At 35.8% G+C, this 22,395-nt stretch overlaps 2 protein-coding genes across 2 annotated transcripts; one reads left to right on the top strand and one right to left on the bottom strand.

Annotated features, from left to right (window-relative positions):
- Positions 1–17,354: 17,354 nt before the first annotated feature.
- On the bottom strand, positions 17,355–18,380 carry PG986_000169 (uncharacterized protein; the record flags this gene model as incomplete). The annotated part of the gene is made up of 1 exon (XM_066836391.1): positions 17,355–18,380. One exon carries the CDS (start codon positions 18,378–18,380, stop codon positions 17,355–17,357), a length of 1,026 nt encoding a protein of 341 aa, XP_066705284.1.
- A 1,094-nt stretch (positions 18,381–19,474) lies between these two features.
- Positions 19,475–20,519, top strand: PG986_000168 (GTP cyclohydrolase 1; the record flags this gene model as incomplete). Its single annotated transcript, XM_066836390.1, has 2 exons — positions 19,475–20,140; positions 20,214–20,519. The coding sequence occupies 2 exons, from the start codon at positions 19,475–19,477 to the stop codon at positions 20,517–20,519; spliced, it is 972 nt and encodes a 323-aa protein (XP_066705283.1).
- Positions 20,520–22,395: the final 1,876 nt, after the last annotated feature.

The raw sequence follows: 22,395 nt of genomic DNA, 5'->3' as shown, positions 1-22,395 counted from the left end.
AATAGTTTTAATAAAATATAATTTTACTAATCCTAAATCGACCGTTTCGTTTAGCTTTGCCCGTTTAAAAAAAGATTTCGATAACTCGGAAAACTAAGTACCCTAAAGAATTTTAACTCTTTTTTAAAAATATTATCCGAGTTAAGTATATAAAATATACCTTTTAATTTTTTATAAACTTATTTTAAAAGGGACCTTTTTACTTTTATTTATATTATAGTAAGTAATGGATTATTTATTACTACTATTAATATACTCGCGGACACGGGAGTTAACGGAAAGCTGTTTATAAGCGTAAAATTAGCCTGTAAAGTAATAAAGCGACTAAACTTTTAATAATTAACTAAATTTTAACCTAAAATTATCGTGTAACGAACGCTATCTGGGTTCCAAAGGAAACCTAGTAAGACGTACTTGGGGTTTATGCTTGGCAATACGAGAGAGTATCTGAACGTGCGATAGAAGTCCACTTCTATCGATACAATGTGCAATAGCCGTAGGAACAAAGATGACTGAGGTGCGTAGACTTGAGGGTATTCACAATAGAGTCGTTAAGGCTGTTTGCCTCACCAATGAGTTAGATTGATGCTTAGATTGATCACTGAAGTAGAGAGTGTCTATATGAAATACATAGGGAACGTCCATCGTTATATATCCAATCCCTCCTTCACTGATCGCGCCTGGTCAGCGATCACCACTGATCACGCTTGGTGTTGCTCAGTGATCACTGCTGATCATGCTTAGTGTTGCTCAGTGATTCCTCCTGAGCCACTACCACGTGATCCTCTTGTCTGTCCATTCCTGTCTGCCCATTCCTGTCTGTCCATTCCTGTCTGCCCATTCCTGTCTGTCCATTCCTGTCTGTCCATTCCTGCTTGTCCATTCCTGCCTGTCCTGGAGTGGCTGCATCGGGTGCTGCCTGTCGTCGTAGTGCTGGTCATCGTCGTAGCTTGGTCGTCGTAGGTCTTGCTGACTAGTGGGGTTGTGATGACTAGTGGGGCTTTGCTGACTGGTGGAGTTCCGCTGACGGGTGTGGCTTGGAGTTATGCTGGGTTTCTTGTGCAGAGGTTCGGGGTATCGTAGGGCCGTGCCGTAAGGTGGGTCCTGGGCCGCATGGTTGGGCCAGGTCGTAACATATCGAAGGATACGACGGTAAATTCTTTTAATTAATTAATATCGCCCTCTTTTTAAACTTTAAAATATAAGAATATAAAACACTTCTTATACCCTTTTTTATAATCGATATAAAGTATAATCTTATTATTAAACGAAAATGGTTTAAAGAATACGACGTTATAGTAAATTATCGGAGAAAGCGGCTAGTTTTTTTAAAGGACTAATAAAAAGCTTAGACCCGAGATATCGATATTACGAAGGTAGGACGGCTTTTAAAGAAATTCGAATATAATTAAAACGTTATTTAGAGGTAAAAAAAATGTTTATCGAAGATAAATAAAAGCGGGATAGAGTTTTTTCTTTAAAACCCTAATTTAATTACCGATAGCCTATTATAGTAAATAAACCGGAAGCTTCGAATAATAACTTATCCTTAAGTTAGCTTAAAGAACCGGAGGTAATTCTTTAGGTTACTATAAAAATAGTCCGACAGCGTATCGAACAGTTTACTAAGGAATAAAAAATGGATAGTTAAGGCTAAATAATAAAGGGACCGATACTACCCCGCTACGTTATATTAAAGCCGTTTTCGAGAGACCGGTTTAAAAATCCCGAGATTTTTAAAATAAACCGCTAACTTAATAAATTATTACCCCCGCGCTTAACTAAAAAACCTTTACTTAGGAAGGGTTATCCCTTAAAAAACCCCCCTTACGGGCTAAAACGAAACAGCGTAGAATAATATAAGTCAGGGCTCGTCGAGGTATAAACCTTAGACGTAGGCGGATTTTTTAACGATATCGGTTCCGATATTATAAAAATCGTATACCTAAACGATATTAACCGAGTTATCAACCTTAAAAACGATTTCCTATTAAACGACGAAAAAACCTTAAAATAAAAGGTTAAAAAAACTATACCCCTTAATTATTATAAGTACTACGATATTTTTAATAAAACCTAATTCGACGTTATCGCGCTATACCGGGAAAACGTAAGCGATTATCGAATAAACTTAGAAAAGGAAAAAAGCCCCGAGGATTTAAAATTTAGTTTACTTTATAAAATATCCCTCGAAAAATTTAAAACTTATAAAAAATACGTTACCGCCGCTTTAAAAAAGGGTTTTATTATTAGTAATACTATTCCGTAAGCAGCGCTTATTTTATTTATACGGAAAACTAATAGAGGACTCTGTTTTTACGTTAATTATTATAAACTAAATGTATTTATTAAAAAAAACCGGTATTCGCTACCGTTAATTAACGAAACCTTTAACAGGATAATTAAAGCTAAAATATATACTAAAATCGATATTCGCTAAACATTTTATAAGATTCGTATAAAACTCTAGGATTAAGATTTAACGATATTTCGAATTAAGTATAAATCCTTTAAATACTAAGTTCTCTTTTTTAAACTTATTAATAGCCTCGTAATATTTCAACGGTTTATTAACGAAATCTTAATAAAGTATTTAGATTTATTTTATAACGCTTACCTCGATAATATCTTAATTTACTCGGAAAGCGAAGAAAAACACGTAGAATATATTAAGAAAATATTATAAAAACTAAAGGAAGTAGGCCTTTAAATTAATGTAAAAAATGCGAATTTTACGTTATTAAAACTAAATACCTCGGTTTTATAGTAAGTATAAACGGCGTAAAAGTCGACCTTAAAAAGATTAAGGCCGTTAAAGATTAGGACGCCCTTATTAATATTAAAACTGTTTAATCCTTTTTTAAATTCTGTAATTATTATCGACGTTTTATATATAAATATAGTCGTATCGTTAAGCTTTTAACGAACTTAATTAGGAAAGGTTTTACCTTTACGTAGATTAACGAATATTAAAAAATATTCGAAAAGCTAAAAAAATTACTCTTAAAGGCGCCCGTATTAATATACTTTTTTTACGATAAAGAAACTCGAATCGAGATTAATATATCGAATAGTGTCCTAGTTAACGTTTTATTTTAAAAAAAAAGACTTAACGATAAATAGTATCCCGTATATTTTTACTCCGAAACGATATAAAGAGCCGAATATAACTACCCTATTTAAAATAAAGAAATACTAGCAGTAATAAAAGCGCTTAAATATTAAAAAGCGGAACTAATAGGATTATAACGATCTTAATTATTTTTCGTAATTATTAATTACGAAATACTTTAATATTTCGGCACTAAACGATTATTTAACGTAAAATAAGCGGCTTAGGCCGATACGTTATTATAATATAATTTTATGATCACCTATAAACCGGGGGAAAAAAACGTCCTCGTTAACGTACTTTTTAAAAAGCGGGTGATCTTAAAACTTAAAAAGATAGGAAAAACGCTTAACGAACTATAGCCCTATTTAAACTAGCCTTTTTAAACGTTATTTAAGTTTTAAAAAAAGCGCGTTGCTCGATTAAAAAAAAAGCGAGCTCTTAATTATACTTAGTCGAGGAGTTACTTAAACACTTTAAATATAAACTTATTAATACTTTTTTATACGAGAATATTATATATTCGGGGTTAGAGATATATAAATAAAGAGCCTGAGAAAATAAAATATAAGGATAAACTATTAACGAACGGTTTATTTTATTTTAAAGCCGCTTTATTATACCCGACGAAAGCGATTTTCGGACCCGTGTAATCGATAAGGTTTACTTTTAGACCTTTATAATATACTTAAAAAAGAATAAAACTAAGCGGCTAGTATAAATAAAATACTAGTAGTTAAGATTAAGTAAAAATTACGATATATTCGTAGCTAACTATATAAAATATAAGCCGAGCAAGGTTCCCCGCGATAAAATACTAGGCTTTTTATACTTATTATTAATTCTATTATAACCTTAGGACGTTATCGCGGTAAACTTTAAAATAATACTTAAAAATAAAAAAGGGAACGATAATATTATATTAATAATTAATAAATTAAGGAAACGAATATAAAGTATCGCTTATCGAATAATTATTACCGTAATCGAAATAGCCCGATTATACTATAAAAGACTATATTAAACGTATAGTTACTTTTTAATAGTAATTTTAAACCGAAGACCGCAGTTTACCTCCGCTTTTATAAATAAGGTATTAAAAATCCTAGGAATTAAGTAAAAACTATCCTCGGTAAATTATTTTTAAACGGCGGGATAAACTAAGGTAGCGATTTAATATCTCGAGTAAAAACTACGAGTGTTTATTAATTATTTTTAAAACGATTAAAACGAAGCTTTACTAGCTATAAATACCGCCTAGGCTACGTTACCTTAAAATTTAATAGGGTACTCCCCCTACGAAATCGAAATAGGGTTCCTTATAAGATTTATTTAAAATTAAGAAGCTAGGATTAAAAACATAACGAATTTAAAGAAACGCGAAAAGCTTAATTAAATAACCGTATAGAATTAAATAAAGCGAATCATTAATTATTATAAAGTAGCTAGAGGAAATATAACTAAAGCTTAATAAAAAATATATAATTAAGAAAATAAGTATCGACGGTAACCGGATTTCGATATTAAGGATCGGGTATTTATTATTAAGAAAACCTAGTCTTTTATAAAGCTTACCGATAAGCTTAATTATCTTTTAACTCGACAGCATTATAAAATCGAACGAAAAATCGGTTATTTGTATCTGCTAAAAATCCTAAAAGGATAAATAGGTTTTAAAGTTTTCTATATAAACCGACTTAGGAAATACCCGAATAACCCTTTAATCGGATAAGCGGCACGAAACCTTAACGGCGAGGTAATCGAACTAGGCGAAAAAAAAAAAGGAGGTATACTATATTATTAGCTTAAAGATTTATTATTAAAAGTTATAATATTAGGTCGAATAGAGAAAATAGGATCCCGATTTAACTTAGTATCCCGTAGAGAACTTTAAAAATACGGCTAAGTAATTATAAACTTACTACGAGTAAAATCCCGAAGCTTTTAATCCCTCGATATGTTTATAACACTAGTTATAAGCGGCCGAGAACGATACGTTTAACGAGTTATACGAAAATAATAATAAACCGGCCGCCCTCGAAAAAAGAAAGGTATAACGAAAAGGTTAAAAGAAATAGTAATTTAAATAAAGGAATAAGTTTAAATAGTTATAGTACTAATTTTTTATTTAATATATCTCGGAACGAGCTATTTTAAAAAGGGGGTAATATTACGGCGCACTTTAAAATAAGCCTTTAATAGCTTTACTAATTAAAATAGGGTAAGGGTATACGAGAGATAGCCTAAACGCTACTTGACTTTTCCCTACTTATTTAAATAAGGAAATCGTTCCGGTAAGGCTAAACTTTTTCCTTCTTTCCCTATTTTTTTCGGTTTTCTATAATAAAGTAATAACCTATAGCTTTACCTCCCGAATTATTACAATTATAACACTTGCCCTATTTTAATTAGTAAGGCTATTAAAGGCCTGTTTTAAAGTGCGCCGTAATATTACCCCTTTTTTAAAATAGCTCGTCCCGAGATATATTAAATAAAAAATTAATACTATAACTATTTAAACTTAACGTGGTTTACTATTAAGTAGCCCGTATTATTAAGTGGTTTACTTTTACTATTTCTCGACACTTTTATAAACGTTATTTTAATTATAACGCTTTAAATTAATTAAATTTACTCGTTATTTAATTCGTTACTCGATTTTATATGTTTTTTATATATTCGCGTATTATAGCCTGTTTCGTTATAGATTTTATAGCGCTTACCGCTCGTCGCGCGCTTTTTCGATAAACTACTATTTTCGCCTTTATTAATCGCTAGCCGCTTTTTTTTTACTTTCTCGTTTTACAGCCTTCGAGATTTTTTAATTATAAAGGCTCTTTTAAGCTAAACTCGCGATTTTTTAGCTTTCCGGCGTTTCGAAAAGGCTAAATTAGCCTCTTTTAAAGTACGTATTCGATTATATATAAAGGTTATTTTATAGGCTATTTTAGTTATACCCTTCGTTATTTAGTTTACCGCATTTAAAATCGGCGTCGGAGAGCTTCCTTAATAGGCAGACACCCTTTTTTTAATATAAATAAAGTACTTAGTTATTTATTAGGGGTTAAACGGCGTTTAAAGGTTATAAGTACTAGCCGTCCCCGGATAGGATAGGCTAAGTATAAGCGTTTAAAAACGTATATTTAACTTATTAATTATTTCGTTTAGGGTATAAAGTATTAAGCCGGATACGTTAAATTTAAATTTAATATTAGTTTTCGTAAAAATAGCGAAATATATAATTTTAAACGTAATAAAAAACTCGAGTTTTATAATATAGTTTATTAAAGCTTTAATAAATAGCTCGATTTCCTTCGAATAAGCACGCTTTAAAGGCGAATAAAGTATTATATCGAGAGGTTAAAATAGGTGCAATAAATAAAGAGGTATATTAATTATAATAATATTGTTATTTTAATAGTATACCTCGAATTCGGCCGAAATATAGCTCTTATAGCCGTCGAAAATTAAGAGGCAGTAACGACTTTTTATTTACGATCTAATATATTTATTAAAGTACTTAATTTAGTTTAAGCTTATTTTATTATCGGTTTATTTATTAAAAGTCGGTTTAATTACTTAATCGCCCGGTAAATTGCATTTAATAGCCTAATTCGCTAAATAATATTAACTTTAAACGATTAAAAACGACGAGATACACTAGCTTTACGAATTAATATATTTAATCGCCGTCGATTATTCTTAATTATTAAACTAAACCGATTTCGTTTTTTTATACTGATCGGCGCGTATTACGACGAAAGTTAACTCGATTATACCTATTATAAAGCCGGTTTTATTAAAATTCTACATATCCTCGTTAACGATGCCGTATTTAGCCTTAATATTCGCGACTAGTTTAAACTAACCGGAAATAACGTTTAAATCTTTATAAAAAACCCTTTAATAATCGTACCGACGGTTTATTCGGGTTTTAAAGTCCGGGTTTTAATTAATAAAGCGCTTAACTTAATATTTACTAACGCGCTCGCCGTTACGCAACGCGGTAAAAAAATTAGTTATATTTTCCACACTAGCGATCTTAGGAGATATTCCGCGGGTATTTAGATTAATTATATATTTACGAAGTACCTTTTTTTATTCGCATTTAATTTATGCCGTAAATATTAAATATCGCGTCGTAGGGTTCGGTCGTAAATTCGGTAACGTAAAATAGTTTTAAGAACGTCGTATACTTTTATAGCATCTTTTTTACTTAATGGATTTAAATGTTTTCGTATCGCTTAAATAGCTAAACCGATCCGGTCTTTTTAACTTAAATTAAGTATTATAGTTATAAAATTATTACGCGTTAAAGTTTAATTAAGGTCGAAAAGTAGTAAGGGTAAACCACTTAATAATACGGGCCACTTAATAGTAAACCACGTTATTCTTTTATTTAAATTATTATTTCTTTCGACCCCTTCGTTATACCGTTCTTTTTTCGAGGGCGGCCGGTTTATTATTATTTTTATATAGCTTATTAAACGTGTTATTCTTAACCGTTTATAACTAGTATTATAAACGTATCGAGGGATTAGAGGCCTCGGAATTTTATTCGTGGTAGGTTTATAATTACTTAGCCGTATTCTTAAAATTCTTTACGGAATACTAGGTTAAGTCGGAATCCTATTTTCTCTATTCGATTTAATATTATAATTTTCGATAGTAAATTTTTAAGCTAGTAATATAGTATACCTCTTATTCTTTTTTTCGCCTAGTTTAATTACCTCGCCGTTAAGGTTTCGTGCCGCTTATTTAATTAAAAGGTTATTCGGGTACTTCTTAAATCGGTTTATATAGAAAACCTTAAAACCTATCTATTCTTTTAGGATTTTTAGTAAATACGAGTGACCGATTTTTCGTTCGATTTTATAGTACTGTCGGGTTAAAAAATAATCGAGCTTATCGATAAGCTTTATAAAAGACTAGGTTCTTTTAATAATAAATACTCGATCCTCGATATCGAAATCCGGTTACCGTCGGTATTTATTTTTTTAATTACATATTCTTTATTAAGCTTTAATTATATTTCCTTTAACTATTTTATAATAATTAACGATTCGCTCTATTTAATTCTATACGGTTATTTAGTTAAACTTTTCGCGTTTCTCTAAGTTCGTTATATTTTTAGTCCTAGTTTCCTAATCCTAAATAAATTTTATAAGGAACCCTATTTCGATCTCGTAAAGGGAGTACCCTATTAAATTTTAAGGTAACGTAGCTTAAACGGTATTTATAGCCGGTAAAGCTTCGTTTTAATCGTTTTAAAAATAGTTAATAAATATTTATAGTTTTTATTCGAGATATTAAATCGTTACCTCGGTTTATCTCGCCGTTTAAAAATAACCTACCGAGGATAGTTTTTACTTAATTCCTAGGATTTTTAATACTTTATTTATAAAAGCGGAAATAAATTGCGGTCTTCGGTTTAAAATTACTATTAAAAAATAGTTATACGTTCGGTATAATTTTTTATAATATAGTCGGGCTGTTTCGATTACGGTAATAGTTATCCGGTAAATAATGTTTTATATTCGTTTCCTTAATTTATTAATTATTAGTATAATATTATCGTTCCCTTTTTTACTTTTAAATATTATTTTAAAGTTTACCGCGATAACGTTTTAAGGTCGTAATAAAATTAATAATAAGTATAAAAAGCCTAGTGTTTTATTGCGGGGAACTTTGCTCGGCCTATATTTTATATAATTAATTACGAATACATCGTAATTTTTATTTAATTTTAGCTATTAATATTTTATTTATACTAGCCGCTTAGTTTTATTTTTTTTTAGGTATATTATAAAGGTTCGAGAGTAAACCTTATCGATTACACGGGTTCGAAAATCGCCTTCGTCGGGCATAATAAAGCGGCTTTAGAACAGGATAAACCGTTCGTTAATAGTTTATCTTTATGTTTTATCTTTTCGGGCTCTTTATTTATATATTTTTAACCCCGGATATATAGTATTCTCGTGTAAAAAAGTATCGATAAGTTTATATTTAAAGCGTTCGGGTAGCTCTTCGATTAGGTATAATTAAAAGCTCGCTTTTTTTTAATCGGGTAACGCGTTTCCTTTAAAGCTTAAATAACGTTTAAAAAGGCTAGTTTAAATAAGGCTATAGTTTATTAGGCGTCTTTTTTATCCTTTTAAGTTTTAAGATTACCCGTTTTTTTAGAAAGTGCGTTAACGAGGACGTTTTTTTCCCTCGGCCTATAAATAATTATAAAATTATACTGTAATAACGTGTCGGCTTAAGCCGTTTATTTTACGTTAAATAGTCGTTTAATATCGAAATATTAAAATGTTTCGTAATTAATAATCACGAGAAATAGTTAAGATTATTATAATCTTATTAGTTCCGCTTTTTAATATTTAAACGCTTTTACCATTATTAATATTTTTTTATTTTAAATAAGGTAATTATGCTCGGCTTTTTATATCGTTTCGAAGTAAAAGTATACGAAATACTATTTATTATTAAATCCTTCCTTTTAAAATAAAACGCTAATTAAGACACTATCCGATATATTAGTTTCGACTCGGGTTTTTTTATCGTAAAAAAGTGTGTTAATACGGGCGTTTTTAAGAGTAACTTTTTTAGTTTTTCGAATACTTTTTAATATTCGTCGGTCTACGTAAAAGTGAAACTTTTTTTAATTAGGTTCGTTAAAAACTTAACGATACGGCTATATTTGTATACAAAGCGTCGGTAATAATTATAAAATTTAAAGAAAGATTAAACGGCTTTAATATTAATAAAGGTATCCTAGTCTTTAACAGCTTTAATTTTTTCGGGGTCGACTTTTACGCCGTTTATACCTATTATAAAGCCGAAGTATTTAGTCTTAATAACGTAAAATTCGTATTTTTTATATTAGTTTAGAGGCCTGTTTCCCTTAATTTTTATAATACTTTCTTAATATATTCTATGTGTTTTTCTTCGCTTTTCGAGTAAATTAAAATATCGTCGAGGTAAGCGTTATAGAATAAATTTAAGTATTTTATTAGGATTTCGTTAATAAACCGTTAAAACGTTATAGGGCTATTAGTAAATTTAAAAGGGAAAATTTAATATTTAAAAGATTTATATTTAGTCCGAAATATCGTTAAATTTTAATCTTAGAGTTTTATACGAATTCTGTGGAATGCTTAGCGAATATCGATTTTAATATATATTTTAGCCTTAATTATTCTATTAAAGGTTTCGTTAATTAACGGCAGCGAATATCGGTCTTTTTTAGTAAGTATATTTAGTTTATAATAATTAATATAGAAACGAAGTCCTCTATTAGTTTTCTATATAAATAAAATAGGCGCTATTTATAAAACAGTATTATTAACGATAAAACCTTTTTTTAAGGCCGCGGTAACGTATTTTTTATAAGTTTTAAGTTTTTCGAAAGATATTTTATAAAATAGGCTAAACTTTAAGTCTTCGGGGCTTTTTCCCTCTTTTAAGTTTATTTAATAATCGTTTATATTTCCCTAATACGGTGCGATAACGTCGGATTAGGTTTTATTAAAAATATCGTGGTACCTATAATAATTAAGGGGTACAGCTTTTTTAACTTTTTATTTTAAGGTTTCCTCGTCGTTTAGTAAAAAATCGTTTTTAAAGTTAATAACTCGGTTAATATCGCTTAGGTATACGATTTTTATAACGTCGAAACCGATATCGCTAAAAAATCCGCCTACGTTTAAGGTTTATACTTCGACGGGCTTTAATTTATATTATCCCACGCCGTCTCGTTTTAGCCCGTAAAGGGGGGTTTTTCGGGGAATAACCCCTTTTAGGTGAAAGTTTTTTAATTAGGCGCGGGGGTAGTAATTTATCGAATTAACGGTTTATTTTAAAAATTTCGGGATTTTTAAACCGGTCCCTTAAAGACGGCTTTAATATAACGTAGCGAGGTGGTATCGGTCCCTTTATTATTTAACCTTAGCTATTTATTTTTTATTCTTTAGTAAACTATTTAATACGCTGTCGAACTGCTTTTATAGTAGTTTAAAGAACTGCCTCCGGTTCCCTGGGCTAACTTAAAGACGGGCTATTATTCGGGGCTTCCGGTTTATTTATTATAGTAGGCTATCGGTAGTTAAATTAAAGCTTCGGAGAAAAAGCTCTATCCTATTTTTATTTATTTTCGATAAACATTTTTTTTTGTTTTTAAATAACGTTTTAACTATACTCGGGTTTTTTTAAAAATTGTTTTACTTCTATAATATTAATATTTCGGGTCTAAATTTTCTATTAGTTTTTTAGAAAGACTAGCCGCTTCCTCCGATAGTTTATTATAACGTTATATTCTTTAACGTGGTTTACTATTAAGTGGCCCGTATTATTAAGTGGTTCACCCTTACTATTTTTCGACCTTAATTAAACTTTAACGCGTAATAATTTTATAACTATAATGCTTAATTTAAATTAAAAAGACCGGATCGGTTTAACTATTTAAGCGACACGAAAACATTTAAATCTATTAAGTAACAGAGATATTACAAAAGTATATAACGTTTTTAGAACTATTTTACGTTACCGAATTTACGATCGAACTTTATAACGCGATATCCGATATTTACGGTATAAATTAAATACGAATGAAAAAGAGGTATTTTATAAATATATAATTAATTTAAATATCCGCGGGATATCTCCTAAAATCGCTAGTGTAAAAATATAGCTAATTTTTTTACCGCGTTGCGTAACGGCGAGCGCGTTAGTAAATATTAAGTTAAGCGCTTTATTAATCGGAACCCGGATTTTAAAACCTAAATAAACCGTCGGTACGATTATTAAAGGGCTTTTTATAAAAATTTAAACGTTATTTTCGATTAGTTTAAGCTAGTCGTAAATATTAAAGCTAAATACGGTATCGTTAATGAGGATATATAAAATTTCGACGAAACCGGCTTTATAATAAATATAATTAAGTTAATTTTCGTCGTAATACGCGCCGATCGACGTAAAAAAGCGAAATCGGTTTAGCTTAATAATCGAGAATAGTTAACGGCGATTAAATATATTAATTCGTAAAATTAATATATTCCGCCGTTCTTAATCGTTTAGGGCTAATATTACCTAGCGAACTAGGCTACCGAATACGACTTATCGGGCGATTAAGTAATTAAATCGATTTTTAATGAATAAACCGATAATAAAATAAGCTTAAACTAAATTAAACACTTTAATAAATATATTAGATTATAAACAAAGGGTTATTACCGCCTCTTAATTCTCGACAGCTACGAAAGCCACATTTCGGCTAAATTCGAGGTATATTATTAAAATAACGATATTATTATAATTAGTATACCTCCCTATTTATTATACCTACTCTAACTTTTCGATATAATACTTTATTCGCCTTTAAAACGTGTTTATTCGAAGAAAATCGAGCTATTTATTAAAGCCTCGATAAACTATATTACGAAGCTCGAGTTTTTTATTACGTTTAAAGCTATATATTTCGTTATTTTTACGAAAACTAATATTAAATTTAAATTTAACATATCCGGCTTAATACTTTATAACCCGAACAAAATAATTAATAAACTAAATATACGTCTCCGAACGTTTATATTTAACCTATCCCGTCCGAGGACGGCTAATACTTATAACCCTTAGACGCCGTTTAACCCCTAATAAATAATTAAGCACTTTATTTATATTAAAAAAGGGTATTTACTTATTAAAAAAGCTTTCCAACGCCGATTTTAAATACGATAAACTAAATAATAAAAAGTATAATTAAAATAGCTTATAAAATAACCTTTATATATAATCGGATACGTACTTTAAAAGAGGCTAATTTAGCCCTTTCGAAGCGCCGGAGAGTTAAAAAGTCGCGAGTTCAGCTTAAAAAAACCTTTACAATTAAAAAATCTCGAAAACTACAGGATAAAAAGGTAAAAAAGAAACGGCTAGCGATTAATAAAGGCGAAAATAATGGTTTATCGAAAAAGCGCGCAACGGGCGGCAGGCGCTATAAAATCTACGGCGAAACAGGCCATAATACGCGAATATATAAAAAACATATAAAATCGAGTAGCGAATTAAATAACGAGTAAATTTAATTAATTTAAAGCGTCGTAATTAAAATAACTTTTATAAAAGTGTCGAGAAATAATAAAAGTAGACCACTTAATAATACGGGCCACTTAATAGTAAACCACGTTAAACTATTTTCGTTCGATAATAAAGTTATATTTTATATTAATTATAAAAAAAGTATAAAAAGTGTTTTATATGTTTATATTTTAAAGTTTAGGAGGAGGGCGATATTAATTAGTTAAAGGGACTTGCCGTCGTATTTTCCGATAATTTTAAGTTAAAACTTAGTTAATTATCGAAGGTTTAGTCGCTTTATTACTTTACGGGCTAATTTTACGCTTATAAACAGCTTTTCGTTAACTCCCGTATCCGCGAGTGTATTAATAGTGGTAATAAATAATTTATTACTTATTATAATATAAATAAAAGTAAAAGGGTCCCCTTTAAAATAGGTTTATAAGAAATTAAAAAGTATATTTTATATACTTAACTCGGATAATATCCTTAGGGAAGAGTTAAAATTCCTTAAAGTACTTAGTTTTCCGAGTTATTAAAGTTTTTTTAAACGGGTAAAGCTAAACGAAACGGTCGATTTAAAATTAGTAAAATTATATCCTATTAAAACTATTAATCCGTTAACTCGCTTAATATACTACTAGTCGAAAGTTTTCTTATTAGGATAGTTCCGGGAGAGATATCCGATTTTTTATAATTAAAATATACTCTTTTAATTAAAAACTCTTTTATTTTAGCGGCGGAAATATAATAAAAAATATCGGTCTGCTTAAATAATCCGGCAGCGGAGCCACCGGCGGAACTAGTTTTAAGGGTAGTATTCCGTCTAGCATTTTTTCCGGTGGTTTTAGCGTTTTTTTTTTTTACGCTATTACGTTAAACATAATTACGATTTCATTAATAATTATATCGGAAAATAATAAAATAAAACTTATTAAACAAAATATCGTCGTTATAATAATCGGTAATTACTTTTTCGTTTAATTAAGCGGGTAATTTATCGTTAAACTCCTATTTATAGTCGTTTTTTTTAACGCGGGCGTGTCCGGTTAATTTAATGAATTCGAGTCGAAAGGTTTAAAAGCTATTACTAAGTTTTATAGTTAAGTCTTAAAAAGCCTTACGGGCTTTTTCGTAAACGTTGGGGTTATAATACTATTTATATAAGTGATTTAAGAGGTCTTTAAAAATTTTAACTAGGGGGTTATTTTATTCGTTAATAACGAAAGGGTATAAATTCTTAGCGGCTTTACCGTTAACCCGGTTAATAATATAAGTACACTTATCCTTATTAATAAAGTAATAGTTAATATTCGTTTTTAATTTACCCTTTAAGGTTATAAATTAATAATTAAACTTAACTTTAGAGTTTTTTTTATTAGTAAATAAAGGGGGTCGAATATTTTAATACTTCGCTTAAAGTTATTAAGTAACGTAACGTTAGTGCGGGTCGTCCTTTTTATTTAAACCGAGACTCCTCGATTTCGAATTAAGAAATTAACGATGTGTTAATTTAATTACTAAATTTCCTCGTTTTTCTTTATAACGATTAGTATAAAGTCCTTTTTTTTCTCGGTAAGCTTACCGTTTTTATTTAATCCTTTATCTTAACCATTTTCTTAGTTAACGTCGTTATTTAAGTCTTTTTCGCCGAAGACGGTAGTTTATATATAGCTTTTTTTAAACTAATATTAAGGTTTTTAGAGATTTTTATTAAGTTAAGGGCTTAGTTTTTAAAGCTTATTATAAAAAAAGTTCGTAGTTTAAACTCTTTTTAGATAACGGTCGGGTTTTTTTTATATATTTTATCGAAATATCCTTTAACGATTAAGCTTTTATGTTTAAACTATTAAGTTTTCGCGGTCTTAATAAAAACTGCGAAAAATATCGCGGGAATATTATAATAAAAACTATATATAGTAATTAATCGTTTAATCTTTTTTCGATATTTTTATCTATAACGTTAAAAAAGTTATCGAGAAAAAAGAGCGCTCGTAACTTAAGTTTAGCCTCGACCTAATATAGTTAATAAAATAATTCGGGGGCGGTAATTTTTTATTCTAAGTCGCTTTTAATATTAAACAGTAAATCCTCGCCTTCGCGCCTAGTAATAATGCTTTAATTATTTACGTTTATTAGGTTTACGTTAAAGTAAACGAAGAATACGCGTTTAATTAATAAAGAGTTTCGCATAGTACGTTTTTTTAAGCTTACGAAAAAGCGGTTAATATCGTCGATATTAAAACGTACTAACTTACGGGCTTATTCTACGCGCGTATCGCGCTTTTCTAAGCCGGCGGCTATTTTAATTAATTACTTTATTTAATCGAAATTAATCTAGGTTTTAATTTCTAAAAAAATAAGATATTCGTAAAGCCTTCCTAGGCTTAATAAGTTAAATCTTTTTCGGTAATATTATAATTATAGTAATTTGAGAGGTAAAATTATAAATTATTATTTTATTATAAAAAACCGAAAAAAATAGGAAAAAAAAGAAAAAGTCCAGCCTTGCCGGGACGATTTCTTTATCTAAATAGGTGGGGAAAAATTAGGTGGCGCTCGGGCCATCTCTCGTATACCCTTGCCCCACTCTGGTTAGCAAGGCCACTAAAAGCCTATTTTAAGGTGCGCCGTAACACCGTGAATTACATTATACGTAATAATATATATATATTAAAAAAGGTTAATTAGTACTTTTTAAACACTAAAAAGCTAAAAAATCGCGAGTTTAACTTAAAAAACACTTATTATTAAGGAATTATAATAACTATAAAACGAGAAAATAAAAAAAAGCGTTTAATACCTAATAAAAGTAAAAATAAGGGTTCGTCGAAAAAGCGCGCGATAAGCGGTAAGCGTTATAAAATTTACAGCGAAATAAACTATAATACACGAATATATAAAAAGAATATAAAATTAAGCGAGAAATCGGATAACGAGTAATTTTAATTAATTTTAAACGTTATAATTATATTAATTTATATAAAAAGATTAAAAAATAAAAAAGTAACCGGTAAAATAATATAACCGACTTAATAATAAACCACGTTATATTTTTAAAATATTCTTTTTTTCTAAAAGAAAACGTGGGTAATTCGTACGTAGAAAAAAACTCTTGGGTAACCCACGGGTATTTCCTTTTACCCACGGCTACCCATGGGTCCTTTGGGTAGTTAAATAAAATAGCGTGGGTACCTATAACCGAACCATAGGATCGACCAGGCTCCAAAGGAGCTCACGGAATACGAGCGCGGCTCGGGCATGTCGCTACCCAGTGGAAACCCAACGGGTTTAGAAGGAATAATGCCCATGATGCGCTAGTATGTCTTGGTATGTGTGGTTCTTGCAGAAAGGGGGGGGGCGAGGCGAAGGCCGATGGTTATGATGGGCAAGAGGGGAAGGTGGTGGTCAGTGGGATCTGCAGAGGACAAGAGACAGAAAGAGAGAGGGAGAGAGACGGTGGGAAACAGCAGTCTTTTCATACACGTCTTGTGGTCCAATGGAGAGATGAGAGAATTGCGCTTTTCCCCCTCCAGATACCGTGTCGAGTTCAGAACGGAGCCTATCACTATGTCATATCGCGGAAGTCGAGCAATATGGCCCGGGTTAGAGGCCAGGCCAGAGGCGGAATGATATATCGAGAGAGCATGAAACTCTGCATAGGTACGAGCAAAATCCCAGCACGTGCCTCTTGAGCGAAACACCTGGATGGCCAATATCTCGATATATGTTGGGTTTGCTCGGTTTTGAGTCACTTGCTTCTGCTGGCCTGCACTGGTATGAGTCGAAAAGCAAAAGAACAAAAAAAAGTCAATGATCCAAGTAGAAACAACCCTAAATAGTGTCAGACCAGTGGTAACACTGTTGCTCTGCATGCCCAAAATATTCAGCGCGGGTTATTGTAACCAAATCAGGCTGTGACAGGGAAAACGTGACGCGTCGCCACCAATGGTAATGGGTATTCTGTCCACTCAGATCCAAAGGGGGTGGTGTGTGGTTGGCACACGAGCAAGATGGACTTTCATGGTCTAGTCAATATAGTGTATGGGTATCAAATCGCGCCTGTAATCCGACGACTTCCACGGGTTCTGCCTAATGTTACAGAACCAAATGCTGGATCAATTTCCACGAACGCCAATTTCCCAGTTCCCCTTCTCCTGCCACTCTTCTACCTAAAGAGCCGTCGACCTCCGACCCGCGGCCCAAATCGCTCAGAACCATTGCGTGTTTGCTGGTTCCAGATCATCAAGCTGCCCCCAGAGCCTCCGCCCCCGTTCGACTTCTTCCATCGTCGATACGCCTCCTGCAGGTGGTCGGGCCTCAGCGGGGCTTGGCGACGGTATTTCGACTCTTCGCCAATGTCCTCCTTCTTCTCGACTTCGTCGGGCAGATCCGTCTGCTTCTCGCCCGCCTGGATCCACTCCTCCTGGACGCGGCGCGCCTCCTCCACAATGTCGCCGACAAAGAGCTTGCAGACGACCTGCATCGCCTGAGGGATCGAGGGCTGGACGGACTGCGAAGTGACAGAGTTGATGTACTTTCGGATATTAGCTAAAGTAATTTTGGACTGATGCCAGACCTCGTAGCGGTGGAACTGGTCGTCCGTCATGCGCTGCTTCAGCAGGGCGCGCAGCCGCTCGTCCTCCTTGACCTGCTCCTTCGAACGTGCCGCAGCCTTACTGGCCATGTTCTCCGGAATGTCAAAGGCGCCGGCGCCGCCGTCGTCGCGTCCGCCATCTCCCTCCTCGTCGCCGCCGCCGCCACCTCCTTGCTTGTGATTGCCGCTCCCCGTGCTGACCACGCTGGCCGCGGCGCCGCCGGCGACGCTGGGAGATCCGCCTCGTGCCGCCTCCTCGGCCTCGCGCGCGCGTTCCGCCTTGGACTTTCGGCCGCGCTTCTTCTTGGCCGGCGCGGCGCTGACCTGGCTGCCGCTAACGAGGCTCATGGTGTCGATGCTGGGCGACCGTCGGTAGGAGGGGGAGAAGGCTCCGCCTTTCGACTCGTCCGGCGGGAAGGAGGTCTGTCGCAGAGGGTGGGCGGAGGTTGCCGATGTGATGGACATGGTCGAGGCCTTGCGCCGCTTCGCCGACGACAGTTCGGGAGCTCCAGCCGGGCGCTTCTTGGACGGCAGCTGCGAGTGCGCCGCGTGGGGAGGAGAGCCCGCGGGCGTGTATGAGGGAGGCGGCGATGCCATGGTTGCAGATGACGTGAATGTTTGTTGAAGAGCGAATGTCGCCGAATGTTGTCGAAGCTGGGGTCGGCAAGAGAGATCGTGAGGTCGGCGAAGTGAAAGCTGTTATTGCCAAAATGATGCTGTGCAGTTGCTTGTTACCGAGTATGACGTGCGCCGAATGAATGTTGAAGTTTGAGTGAATGAGGGAGAAATGAATCCCACTGATTGTTGGATGTTGGTGATGGATACGACACTCGAGCTTGACGTCGTGAATTGGAAGCGACGTGTGATTCTGCCGACTTGTCAAGAGTCACGGCCTAGCACACCCCCTGTAATGGTGGATGGGGTGGACCTTTCAGAACCTCACCGCCTATGGAAATGGCTGACAGGGGGCAGGCTGACTTGCTGAGCTCTGTAAAAATAGTGGCTCAGCAGGTGACTTCCAATGCTAGTATCCACTGTCAAAAGTCAGCAGCACGTGGGGCGACAAGGTCTGCGAAAAAAAAAGAACTGGAACCAGAGCTTGGGAAAGTTTTTGGCGGGGTCGTTCTTGTCCGTGCAGCGCAGAAGGCCGGTGATATGTGATCTAGGGACCTCCCTTGACGTCAAATTCGGTGCAGTCTGGCTAGTAGCGGCTCTCTGGCGTGGACAGGGTAGACAGGGTCTCGTTCAGGAAAATTGGATTGGATACTCTGCTGCTGTTAGCGAGTCATCATCCGATCGCGGGGAATCAATCGAACCAGAACCATCCAAAGCGAGAGAGGATCCTGTCAGCTTCATTACAGTCTCTGCGGCATCACTTTGCATCTCCCTACTTGGTTTGGTGTTCAATTTAGCCAATTGCTCTGCAACATCCATCCCTTGTTTGAAGTTTCCACCAAATCTCCCGCCAGTGCCACTGCTAGACCGTCACAGATCGTCAGCTACGAGTTTGGGTGATTTGGCAAGCGGTTCAGTGGTGGGATAGAAGAAACGTAAGTCATCAAGCTGGATTGGAAAGCTCAGTCTAGTCTATCTGCAAATCCCAAGACAACTGCTCCCAAGATTCCAAACAGTTGCAGCATAGCTGACAGGTCTTTCCACCAGACCACAGTACGACCTAAATCGCCGAAACAATGGTCGAATTCGCCGAACCCAAAGGCGAGATGAAGCCAGAAGAGCACAGCTCTGGAAACACCAGCCCCTCAGACGCCGACGATGCCAACAGGAAACCGAACCGAAAGCCGAGGCATAAGAAGCGCAAGAGCGAGAACGTGAACGGCACTGTCGCCGGCGAAAAAGACCGCCACGCCAGCTCCGGCAAAAGGAGGAACAGCCTGAGCCAAGCCGCCCGCGACCCCCGCGACGAACCGGAAGCAGAAGGCAAGAAAAAGAAGAGGCGGAAGCGATCCAAGGATGGCTCCAAGGATGTCGAAGAGGTCCCACACACCCGGTCACCGACCCCGGTAATCGACTTCGATGGCCTGAGCCGGCCGACCGTCGGCACGCGCCAGCGACTCGAAGAAAGCGAGGAGGACGCGGCCAAGAGACTCGAAAAGATGCGCGGTGCCGTCCGAACAATCCTGGAATGCGTGGGCGAAGATCCTGACCGCGAGGGCGTTTTGGCTACACCCAAGCGCTACGCCGAGGCGCTGCTCTACTTCACCAAGGGCTACCAGGAGAACATCAAGGATATCGTCAACAATGCCATCTTCCACGAGGGGCACAACGAGATGGTGATTGTAAAGGACATTGAGATCTTTAGCATGTGCGAGCACCACATGGTCCCGTTCACAGGAAAGGTAAGCGCTCATTGGAGGAAGCTGCTGGGTTAGGTTACACCCGCAACATATGATGATGACTAACCAGCTGCAGATGCACATCGGATACATCCCGAACAACAATGTCATTGGCATCTCCAAGCTGCCGCGCATTGCTGAGATGTTCAGCCGCAGACTCCAGGTCCAGGAGCGATTGACTAGAGAGGTTGCGAATGCCATTATGGAGGTCTTGCAGCCGCAAGGTGTCGGCGTCGTCATGGAGTCGAGTCATCTGTGCATGGTTATGCGCGGCGTCCAAAAGACGACTGCATCCACCATCACAAGTTGTGTGCTCGGCTGCTTTGAGAACCGAGAGAAGACGCGCAACGAGTTCCTCAGTTTGATCAATCTGAACCGTTAAGGACAGACGATGCCTTGCGCCTACGACACCATCTCATCTGGTTGGGGCGCATGTGTGCGCATTGTAGTTTTCTTCTCTTCTTCGAATATTGTTAGGACAGGCGTTTTGGCGCGGAGCATGAGACTTCAACATCGGCTCGAAAGCCCGGTTTATTCTTGTCATATCCATCGATGCACTGGCGGTTTTGGTTGCATTTAGAGGGCACTGCATCAAGGGCTCAACGCCGCTCAAAAAGAGGCATTTTTTCGTATTGAGGACATGCGGAGATCTGTTCCGGGAAAAGATCCGTTGGGGCGTTCTTCAACATACAGCATTGCATCTTAGATACCATCAACGGTATACACACTCATACTGAGATAGAGCGCTTAAATGCGCAGTAATTTCTCAGACAACTTTCTCACCCAGAGACATTTGACCTTTAATGAACTCCATGGAATCTAGTGCATATGCCCTGACTTGAAAACTATGCCAGTCGGATCCTCCAACTTGAACCTGTTTGCTTTTTGAGGTGAAGGGGATTGACGAATGTGCTCAGTTGCAGTGCAGTCCTTTTGCCGGTTCTGCTTGCTCCTCCCAAATTGCAGGCCTACAGCTTGGCCCGGGCGGGGCTTTCTCCATAGTCTTCCATAAGCCCGACTTTTCACAACAAATCAGTAGCTCTCGATAGCTCAGTTGGCAGAGCGATGGACTGTAATAGTTACTTTGTAATCCACAGGTCGCCGGTTCAAATCCGGCTCGGGAGAGTTGCCAATCAATGCTATCATCCGCCCCAGGCGGGTTGTTCTTTTAAATTTTTTACCCTGTTTTACCCTTTATTAGTCTTGATTATTAATAACGCCCGTTCTTGTAACTTATGTTTCAATTTTTCTACAAAAATTGTTGGCATTGGCCATACATGCTCTGTAGCCCGCCTAATTTGCTACGGTCATCATCTCCTCATTGGTCGGCACGTCTCGAATTGCAACTGTCGGACATACTGACATACGTCTTCCTCCAAATGATCGTTTATCACTCCTTGTAACCGTTCCCGAGTAGTCCCATCCGCCTCAGGCTTGGTATATATTATAATAACCACTTCACCCTTCCGGTGATAAGGCCCGCCGAAGCTATAGGCATCAAATTCCTTTTCTTTAAGAATGTCCGTCCACGCCGGCGACAGCTTTGCACCCCAGAGATCATCTCTCACTTTCGAGAATACCGGGTAGAAGGACGCTGCTGGTCTTCCACTTGTTTTTTGAAAAGATTGGCTTGGTTACCGCACCTTCTGCAAGGTTTACTCTTGTCGAAGGACGAGGCGCTTCCGTCGAAGGTTACGGTAAGCCCGTCACAATCGGGGCATTTCTTTTTGGGGTGGTTCAGGATCCTCGTGTGCATGGGGTTTCAACGGCTCCATATTTTTGATTAACTGGAAAACGCGGATGAGAAAGCTCTATTCGTGAATAGATGGACGGAGACGGGCTCGGCCTTTTCAAAGACAGCAGCTCTGGGCTGCAGGCAGTATAGAAGACACCAAATTGGATGACCGGGTGTGTGAGATGGGTTCGTCTTCGCGATGCAAACATAGGAGTAGCAAACCAGATCAAAGAATTTGGGGTGCATGTTAGAATGTGATTGTTTGGTTGGTTCTTTCTGAATCCCAAAAACGGAAAGTTCAAAGCATCAATTTCCTTGATATCTGGTTACGTTACAAAGTAGTTGAGGTTGGCATCCTCGTGCCTATTACGTTGGTGATACCAGCCATGATGTCCTCTACCACATCCAGGTAGAACTTCGAATATCTGAAGGAAATCAATATTCTCTTTCACCGCATCCATCTCTAAGCTCTGCCATATATGAATGCCCCCAAAGATGTCGAAGCCCACCGCGAGGGTAGAGG

Source organism: Apiospora aurea (assembly GCF_038362705.1).
Source record: "Apiospora aurea strain CBS 24483 chromosome Unknown utg000001l_segment0_segment0, whole genome shotgun sequence".
Classification (NCBI taxonomy): domain Eukaryota; kingdom Fungi; phylum Ascomycota; class Sordariomycetes; order Amphisphaeriales; family Apiosporaceae; genus Apiospora; species Apiospora aurea.
Note: the sequence above shows the minus strand (reverse complement) of the source record. Positions and strands in the feature narration are given on the sequence as shown.